We start from the raw sequence: 10,674 nt of genomic DNA, 5'->3' as shown, positions 1-10,674 counted from the left end.
AGAGAGAGAGAGGAAAGAGAGGAGAGAGAGATGAGAGAGAGAGAGAAGCGAGGAGAGAGAGAGAGGAGAGCTGGTGGAGAGAGAGAGAGAGAGCGAGAGAAAGATGGGGAGAGAAAGAGAGAGAGAGAGAGAGAGAGAGAGAGAGAGCGAGAGAGAGAGAAGAGAGGAAAAAAGAGAGAGAGAGAGAGAGAGAGAGAGAAGAGAGAGAGAGAGAGAGAGAAAGAGAGAGAGAGAGAGAGAGAGAGAGAGAGAGAGAGAAAGAGTAGTAGAGGGGAAAGAGAGAGAGAGAGAGAGAGAGGGAAAGAGAGAGGACGCGAGAGAGAGAAAGAGAGGAGAGAGAGAGAGAGAAGGGGAGAGAGAGAGAGAAAGAGAGAGAGAGAGAGAGAGAGAGAGAGAGAGAGAGAGAGAGAGAGAGAGAGAGAAAGAGAGAGAGAGAAAGAGCAGATAAGAGGAGAGAGAGAGATAGATAGATAGAGAAAGAGAGAGAGAGAGAGAGAGAGAGAGAGAGAGAGAGAGAGAGAGAGAGAGAGAGAGAGAGAGAGAGAGAGAGAGAGAGAGAGAGAGAGAGAGAGAGAGAGAGTAGAAATGGAATGAAATTAATAGGCAATCTGTAAGTGTAAACGTAAATCGAACATGGAATTCCTGCCTTTTGAACCCCACGCTCCCTCCTCCCTACATTCTCTTCCCTCGCCCCCCCCCCTCCCCTCGTTCCCTATCCCCTCTCCCCTCTCTCCGCCCTATCCCCTTCCTCCTTCCTCTATCCTCCCTCACCCCTCTCCTTACCCCTTCTCCTCTCCCCTCCCTCTCCTTCTCCTACCCCTACACCCTCTAAGCCAGCCACACGCCCACCCATCCTCCCCTTCACCTTCTAACCCACCAACATGCCCACCCTCTAACCCACCCACACGCCCATCCTAAGCCTCCCACACGCCCACCCTCAGGCTCTCTCGGTAAAGCGCAATTTTCCAGTCCGTTACTCAAGGCCGCGGGCGGATTCCAGGGAGATGCGAGAGCGGGAGGGAACTAGAATCATCACTAACCTCTACTACCCCCTCCCCCTATCACCCCTCCTCCCTCCTCCCCTCCCCTTCCTATGACGAGCCACCTTCTCTCTCCTAGTACAGCTCTCCGTACTTTTATTAGACCCCTTTACCCTTTTCCCCTTCCGATGAGGCCTTCTACCCCCCCCCCCACCAACCCTTCTATCACATCCCCTCCCCTCTCTTCTGACATCCCTTCCCCTCACCTCTCCATTCACCTCCATTTCTCCACCCCCTTCTGTCTCCTATCACGTCCCTTTCTCCTCCCCCTCGTATCACACCCTTCCCCTTCCCCCTTCTCCTCATTTCCTCTTTTCCTCTCTTCCCCTTTCCCTCCTCCTTCTACCCTCTTCCCTCCTGCATGTCATCCCATACCCCTTCCTCTCATCCCCCTCTATTCCCTCCTTACCCCCCCCCACTCTGTCTCTCCCTCTATACCCCTCCCCTTCCTCTAACGCCTCTCCCCTCCCCCTAAAACCCCTCCCATCTCCCCCTTCCACCCCATCCCCCTTTTCCTCCTCTACCCTCCTCCCCACTCTTGCACCTAACCTCCTTTTTACATCCTCTATTCCCTCATTTACAGCCTTCCTAACTCTGTCTCTCCATCTATTCCCTCTTTCCCCCCCCCCCCCCCTACATCTCTTCCGATCTCTCCTCTCCCCCTTCCCTCTTTTCCTCCCCCTTACGTTGAAGAGGACTCGGCGTCGTGTCAACATTCGCTCGATAATCACTTTCTTGAACGATTTCCTCGCGTTGGCTTTATTTTTTTCTCTCTGTCTCTGTGTCTCTCTGTCTGTCTGTCTGTCTGTCTCTCTCTCTCTCGCTCTCTTTCTCTCTCTCTGTCTCTCTGCCTGTATGTCTATGTATATATGTATTCATATATATGTATATATATATATATATATATATATATATATGTAGAAGATATATATATATATATATATATATATATATTATATATATATATGTATGTATATATGCATATATATATATATATATATATATATTATATATATTATATTATATATAGAGATACAATATTATATATATATATATATATATATATTATATATATATATATATATATATATATATATAATATACATACACACACACACAACACTCACACACAACCATATATATGTATATTTATTATATTATATATATATATATATATATATATATATATATATATAATATATAATATACATATATACATATAATATATACATAACTTATATATATATATAATATATATATAATATATATATATATATATATATATATATATATATATATATATATATAAGGAGAAATGAAAAGATAGATAGATAGATTTAGACAGAGATTTAGTTAATTTAATTAATTGAATCTAATGGCATACACTGTATATTTTATTTTATGTTTTGGTAATACTTATCGGATTTTTGGTTTCATAAGAATTGTTGTTTCTTCCTTTGAAATGTAATTTTCTTTGTGAACCTCAGATTTATTTTTTTATGCGCACGTGTGTGGGTAGGGTGGGGGAGGAGGGCTGTGATAGCCATGGCGGTTTTAAATGGCAAAAAGCCGAGGCTGGAGTAATTTTCACGTCATCTGCAGCCATTCTGAATTTTTCTAAAATACGATTTAAGCATTCCAGTTTAACCTCTGTGTAAACTGAAATTCAGATCCACACAGATATCCGCATACTCGCACACATACACATATAAACAAGCACACACGCGCACAAACACACACACCTACACCCCTATCCCCAGCAAGGTGCACACACAGGCATCAAAACTATCATATTCCAAACTACTCCAATTACTCCCTTCTATCCATCCTCTATCCCCCTCCTCCCATCCCATCCAATCCCCTCTCTCCTCTCCCCCCGCTCCTCCCCTCCCAGTTTTCCTTTCCAACCCAACCTGCACCTCCCTCCTTTTTTTATTTACCCTCCCCCTTCTCTCCCTACTTCTTCCCTTCTCCACTACCCCTCTCATTTCCTTCCATACCCCCCTACCCTACCTACTCCCTCTATCCCTCCTTCCTCCTCCATCTCTATATCCCCTCCCCTACCCTCCCCTTTGCCACCTCCCCTACCCTCCCCTTTGCCCCCTCCCCTACCCTCCCCTTTGCCCCCTCCCCTACCCTCCCCTTTGCACCCCCCCTCCCGCTATCCCTTCATCCCTCCCTCTATCCCTCCCCCCCCACCCCCCTTCCCCAGCATTTAATCCCTGCAGAGGCTAACGTGATCCTCGACACCAGCAATCACATCTAGCCAGTCTTGTGCTTTTTACTTACCGGATTAGGTTGTCTTTTGGACGCGGGAGAAACGGCGTAGATCCATCATGTCCCTCGCCCCCCTCCCCCCTCCCCCCCCCTCCAGTCCATTATGCTTATTTGTTTGTTTGAGGCGTAGGCGTGTATAATTATACGTACACTTATGATAATGGTGATGGCATTGGGTTCGATGGTACGATGATTAAAAGGGGTGAAGATTGTAGTAATGGTGATATTGATTGTGGTGATGATGATGGCGATATTGAGAATGATATTGGTTAGATAAAACTGCTGCTGCTGATAATGACGAAAATGATAAAGATAACAATGATGAGAGAAATAATAACGATAACAATAATGATAAAAATAAGTATAGTAATTATGATAACAACAATAATGATAATGATAAAGTCAATGATACGATATCATTCCACAATCCTTTCTCTCAAAATATGATGGTATTATCTTGATCCAAATGTCACTAATGTTATTAATTATTCAGTTTATCAATTCTTCATTACTCACTCTCTCTCTCTCTCTCTCTCTCTCTCTCTCTCTCTCTCTCTCTCTCTCTCTCTCTCTCTCTCTCTCTCTCTCTCTCTCTCTCTCTCTCTCTCTCTCTCTCTCCCATTTTCTCTTTCTTTCCCTCTCTCTCTGTTTGTCTGTTTGTCTAGTTGGTTAGCTGTGTAATACCATTCTTCATTGAACACCAATGTTGTAAAAAGACAATGCTACTTATGGATCAACTTCACGAAGTTAACTCTTCATCATTTTCATTGTTCGCCCATTGTACATCGCGGCTATGTTCCGCTTCTCACTCTAAATCTCTCATTTCCTTTAAGTTTATTATTTCATTTGTGGTTTTGGCATGTCGGATTATCCTCCGCTTTTTCCTGTTTCATTTTTGCTTCGTTGTTTTTCTATTATTAATATTATTCTTGATCTATACATAATTCTTTAACTTCTGTTGCTCATATTTCGTATACACACACACACACAGACACACACACACACACACACACACACACACACACGCGCGCGCGCGCGCACACACACACACATATATATATACATATAAATATATATGTACATATATATATATATATATATATATAAATATATATATAAATATATATATATATACACACACACACACCCTCTCCATTCTTACCCTTTTCCCTCCCCATTTCCTAGCCTCCACCAGAATAATCCAACCCAGACTAGTCTTTCACAAACATCGATACCTTTTTATCCAATCCTTCTCTCTACCTTTATCCAAATCGTGAACCCTCTCCATTCTACCCCTTACCCCTTTCTCCCCCTCCCCCATCCCCCCCACCAGAATAATCCGACGAAATCCAATCCCTCGGCGCCTTCAGAGTAACTTTATCCCGTTATCCAATCCCTCCCTCTGGTTTTATCCACCGCGCATTCTCCTCTTCCCTAACCCTTTCACCTCATCCCCTTCCGCTATACACTTCGCTATGCTCTTACTCTTCGGGTCGTTGTGGTAACCCCCTTTAGGGCTTAGTTCTCTTTCCTCGCTCTTTTTCTCTCTCTCTTTCTTAATACTTGATTTTTTCTTCTTCTTTTTTGTTTCTCGTTTTGTACGTCCGTGGGTAATGTGGGTATGTTTTTTTTCTGTCTGTGTCTTTCTATGACTCTCTGTACGTGTCTTGTTCTCTTTCTTTTCTCCCCTCTCTCTCTTTCTCTCTCTCTCTCTCTCTCTCTCTCTCTCTCTCTCTCTCTCTCTCTCTCTCTCTCTCTCTCTCTCTCTCTCTCTCTCTCTCTCTCTCTCTCTCTCTCTCTCTCTCTCTCTCTCTCTCTCTCTCTCTCGCGCGCGCGCGCGCGCGATTCCTTCCCCCCCCACCTTCTCTCTCTTTTGCTCCCTCCAACCCACCCTCCCTCCCTCCCTCTCCCTTCCCCTCCTCCTCTCCGTCTCTTTTATGCGTTTTAAATTTCACTCCCTCGTTCTCATATTCTCTGTATCCGACGCAGTACCCCTCCCCCTCCCCCTATCCTTCTATCCCCCCCCCTCCCTTCACCACGCCATACCGAGAGGGGGTGTCCACCTACCCCCACCCCCACCCCCCTCTCTGATTCACGATATTACTTTGGTCGATCATTTTTTCTTGCGCCAGAGAAAGACATAAAGAAATAATGATAAAAAGATAGAAGGTGAAGTTCCCGAATATCTGCTTTATTAACCTACTTTATTTTGGTTTCTGTTTGTGTCGATATTGCGGTTTTTTTTTCTTCGTGCTTTTATCGCCTGTTCTGTCTCTTTGATGAATATGCTTATCAGGTGGTGTGAATTATAGGTTTATTTGTAGCTGTGTGTCTGCCTGCATACCTCTGCCTCTATCTGTTTTTTCTGTCTCTTTCTCCCTTTCTCTCTGTCTTTTTGTCTGGTTGCCTCTATCTTTGCCGTTGGCTCTCCCCCCTCTTTCTTTCTCTCAATTCCTTTCTCCATCTCTCTTTCTCTCGCCTCTCTCTCTTTCTCACCCCCCCCCCACCTCTCTCTCTCTCTCTTTCTTTCACTCTTTCTCTCTCGCTCTCTCTCCGTCTTCATTCTTTCGTCTTTCCCTTCTTGCCCAGTTCTCTTTTCCTCTTTCCCTTACTCCCTCCCACCCTTTCTCTATCAATTCTTTCTTATCCACTCTTCCCATCCTCTCTCCTTCCTTCCATCTCACTTCTCCTACAACCCTTGACTTCGTCACCCTTCCCATCCCCTCCTTATTTTCCTCCCTGTCCTTACGCTCTCCCCTTTCTTTCCCTCTTTCATCTCCCTCCCCGCCTTCCTCGCCGCCTCCTTCCCCTCCTCCCATGTCTATTACTTTGAATTTAAACGTAACATATATTTTACAACAAAGCTTTCCTGGACACATTATGCTAAGGGTCTTATCATATTACGTTTTCACATATGCAAATGAAATTAGGTTCAAGTATACGCATAAATTGACTCGTGCAATAAAGTTCGCTGCTTGATCCGTACTCAAGCATCCAACGCTACGTTGATATGGGGCAACATCAGAGTATTGCAAGGAAATATGTTGCAGATAAACCGCTCGGCTCGACGGCAATGTCGCTTGCTTAGTTCAATTTAGCGTTACTTTGGAGTTCAAATGTTGCCACAGGTTGTCAAGTTCATGGGCGTTATAGTTTTAGAAAAAAAAGTATTTATATATGCGGTGGTTTTGATCGTGACTGCAATATTAACGTCTGTTTTGTATGCACTACGGCCTCTTAGTGCGAAGGTGTGACGTGTAATGTCCGTTTGAATTCATACACGTTCCATTCTCTCTTGCCTTTCTTTTACTTGAATTTCTGGAGAGGAAAAAAGGGAGGAATATTGAAATGCGTTCCAGGACTTTTCGTTCCTGTAGATAATTTTCACGACTGACCAGTGGTGGGCGAGATATCGGGGTGTGTGTGGGGGGGGGAGGGGGGATGGAGGAGCTATTAGCAGATGGGAAAATGGAGTTAAATGATGATACTGCCAGGATCATTTACTGTAAAAGATTCACACATACACGGACACATGTACACGTACACACACACTCACACACACGTTCACACACACACACACACACACACATAAACACACACACAGTTATAAACACCTACAAACGCAGACATACAAACACACAAACATACAGACTCTCTCTCTCTCTCTCTCTCTCTCTCTCTCTCTCTCTCTCTCTCCCTCTCTCTGCCTCTTTCTCTTTCAAATACACACACTCCGGCCTTGACCAGTGAGTGATGACTCCAATCCCTATTGTCTCCACTCACTTAATTGTTGATGTCTTGTTTACTCGTCTGCAAGGAAGGAGAAGGGGAGAAAGAGGAGAAAGGGATTCTGATGATGATGATGAAGAAGAATAGGTGAATGAAAAAGAGAAATAGGAAGTAAAGTGGAAGGAAAAGAGAGAAAGGAGAAGAATAAAGGAAGGAAAAGAGAGAAATGAAGAGGAGGAGGAGGAGGAAGAAGAAGAAAAGAGGGGAGAGGATAAAGTGGATGGGAAAGGAAGAAGAAGAAGGGAAAAAGAGGAGAAGTACGAATGAGTTCGTAGAGGAGAAAGAAAAGGAGAAGGAAAATCAGATAGAAGAAGAAAAGAGATAGGAGAATGGAGAACAAGAAAAACGAGAAGGAAAAACGAGAAGAGGGAGGACGGAGAACTGATGACACCATTGCTGTTGACCGGAGTGATGAAGGTGACGACGAAGACTGACACCATAATGCTGAGGAAGAGGCTGATGAGGGGAGAGTCTGAGATATATAATTTACGAAAAAAAAGTGATTTTTTTTTTTACCGGCACAGAGCAAGTGCGCACGAGCGAGAATAAATATCAAGAGCAGAGGAAATAATAGAAAAGAAAAAGAGAGGTAAGAATTTTAAACCCTGGTGCTCAGCCCTTGTACAAAGTCCCTTGGGGCTCTACCGCAGGCACGCGAACACAGCGAGTGGAGCGTGCATCACAGTGGCTGTCTTGCCCTAAAGTGAGTCAGCATTAGCGTAGCTTTGCCATGCTGTAGGGGAAGAAGGTCGAGTATGAAGGCTTGCCGAGACTGCATCCAGGCCAAATGTTGCATAAATATTTGATAGCTTTCTCATTGCTTTGCCCGCCGGGGTCCAAAAATGTTTATTTAGATTCCTTAGCTTCACTGTTGCAGCAGTTGAAAGGATGTAGGTATAAAGCATAAATGTATGTTATTTCTCTTAAATTAATTGTGTTTTTAATTCATGGTTTATTTCATAACGGTGTTATAGTTGTGATTTAAGGCTTACAATATCCCTTTTCTTTCCTTGTAGCATCATCGGCATCAAAACCCTTTGGAACTGAATTCGAAGAGCAACAACAACACGCTCGGAATCACTACAAAGAGCAACGCAATCTTCACCGGCGCCGCCTTCGTCACCACCTCACCCGACGACATCTGAACGACCGCCACCAACTCAGGTTCTCCCAGGTGGAATACCGACAGACGGTGCCAGAGAGCATCCCTCTACATACGTCTATCCTAACGGTAAGTTATACTGATTTTGTGTACTAGGAGAGAACCCTACGGATAGCATTTTCCACATTTCATTTACTAGCATATTCTTATTAAGAACTATGTTGTACATAAATGAGTATTAAATTTATACGTAAGATCTGTCAATGGTCCATCTTGGATGAATATCTCACTTTTTTTTTATAGAAAGTCACAGAATATCTCTTTGTAAATGTCTAACCTAACGCTGAGTTGCACTGAAATGATTCCTTGATTTTGTGTCCGTGGGTGGGACTCTACGGAAATTATTTACTATCATATACATGTTGAAGACATTTTGTTCGTAAAGGCGTATTCAAGATACAACTGAGAACTATTACACGTTAGTTTCGTCTAGGTATTTTTTTTTTCATTTTTTACAAGAAAGTGAAGGAACATCCTTCTGCCCACGTCCAGCTTAACGATGAGCTTCACTGAAATGATTTTCGGATTTTGTGCATGTTGGGAGAACTCTACGGATACCATTTTCCACATTTCATTTACTTCCATATGCCGAGTTAAAACATCTTATTTTTTGTAAATACTTATTTGAATCTCCACTGAGAAAATTTGCTGATTTAATCATCTAGACCTCTCGCTTTATATAAGAATAACATACGCATTGTACTCACATTCGCTCTAATACACATTTACACCTTAATGTAGCGCATTAAGGAGTATCTCGTGATGGCTTGCTCTTAAAAGGGATAAGAGAAACTGCTGTTACAACACCATTTCATTTACCTTTATTTATCATTTTCTTTTCGCATCATATCTACTCTGAAAATATTTTGTTTTGTTTTGTTTGATAATGGATATAAAAATAACGACAATAGGATAGATACTAATACTGATACTAATAATAGGAGACACTGATAACAATAACACTGACGACAATACCATCACTAACAAGCGCAATGACACTTATTGTTATTGTTTCCATTCCTATTCACATTCTTGGTTAATTACGGTATAACCCTGCCATTATATATCAACATCACTAACATGCATCGTTGACTTCACTTCAGCATACATTGCCATACAGAGATGGGACACACGAAACCCCAGACATTTTTATTTAAATTAGACGGTACTACCATAATAGAATCATGAATATCGTAACATTGTAGGAATCTATTTTTTTCTACTTCGAAACGTCACTGATCTAGATTTTCTGTTCGCTATAACTGTGTTTCCTTTATGTACTATCTTTTATTCAAGTACCTAATTGATCATATTCCACTGATAATATTTTTTTTCCACCACGTAGGTTTCCGCCTCAGACCCATGGTTAGAGGACGAGGTAACCATCAGATATCAGATCAGCGACACAGACAACTTCGAAATAGATCAGAATGGCGTTCTGTACAACGTTAGATCCTTGGATTACGAGCAAACCTCGGGCTTATATCAGCTCCAGGTATCCGCTGAGATTCCGGGTGAGTTTTCGAAGCTTGAGTAATGCTCTCGAAGCTTCGGTTATGCCCTACGAACTTTGTTATTCGCACTGTCAGATCTTAAAGCTGATTTAATCGAGTGGGATGATGAGTTTAGCTCTAATTCCTCAACTTATCATAACTCTCCTGCCCCCTCATTCAGGCGCAGACGGAAGGGGTCGAAGGAAAGCAGTTGTTCCCGCCTACATCCGGGTCACCGACTCCTCCGAACCGCCGGCCTTCAACACCTCGCATTACTACTTCTCCATCTCGGGATCTGCGCAACCGGGTAAGATTTTTTTTTCTTGAGAATTTTATTTAATTAGTTTAGGAAATGTGAAACTGGATAATGCATGCTTGCCATGTTTAAGTACTTGTCTTTCACTTTTTTTTGTGTAGCTATCGATCTACCTTCCTTAATCTGTCTATCTATCTGTTCAACTATGTATCTATCTATTCATCTATATATATTCATTTATCTCTCTATATATTCATCTACTTATCAACTATTTAGCTTTCGATATATATATATATATATATATATATATATATATATATATATATATATATATATATATAGATATATATAGATATATATGTGAACCTACATATATGTCTAACTAATCTACTTTGTCATATATCTACATATTCGTATGTATCTACCTACATCTTCCCTTGACTACAGGAACCTCCGTCGGCAAAGTGCTGGCCAGCGACGATGACCGAGACCTTGATACTTACGCCTTGGACGGTGTTGATCCTCCTGATCTGGTGAGCGCATGTGTGTGTGTGTGTTTTAGTGTGTATGTGTGTGTGTGTGTGTGTGTGTGTGTGTGTGTGTGTGTTTTAGTGTGTATGTGTGTGTGTGTATGTGTGTGTGTGTGTTTATGTGTGT

The 10,674-nt window shown here is 42.4% G+C and overlaps 1 protein-coding gene across 1 annotated transcript in view; it reads left to right on the top strand.

Moving 5' to 3' along the window:
- Nucleotides 1-10,674, top strand: part of LOC122256066 (DE-cadherin-like) — a 201,553-nt gene that overhangs the window by 129,189 nt on the left and 61,690 nt on the right. The window contains exons 3-6 of the mRNA XM_086549243.1: nucleotides 8,123-8,337; nucleotides 9,614-9,782; nucleotides 9,943-10,068; nucleotides 10,465-10,550. Of these exons, the coding sequence (XP_086405369.1) occupies nucleotides 8,123-8,337; nucleotides 9,614-9,782; nucleotides 9,943-10,068; nucleotides 10,465-10,550 (596 nt within the window). The remainder of the gene's footprint in view (nucleotides 1-8,122; nucleotides 8,338-9,613; nucleotides 9,783-9,942; nucleotides 10,069-10,464; nucleotides 10,551-10,674) is intronic.

Source organism: Penaeus japonicus, unplaced genomic scaffold (assembly GCF_977035675.1).
Source record: "Penaeus japonicus unplaced genomic scaffold, GWHDUDI00000001_assembly GWHDUDI00000022, whole genome shotgun sequence".
Lineage (NCBI taxonomy): Eukaryota > Metazoa > Arthropoda > Malacostraca > Decapoda > Penaeidae > Penaeus > Penaeus japonicus.
This window is presented reverse-complemented; position numbering and strand designations above follow the sequence as displayed.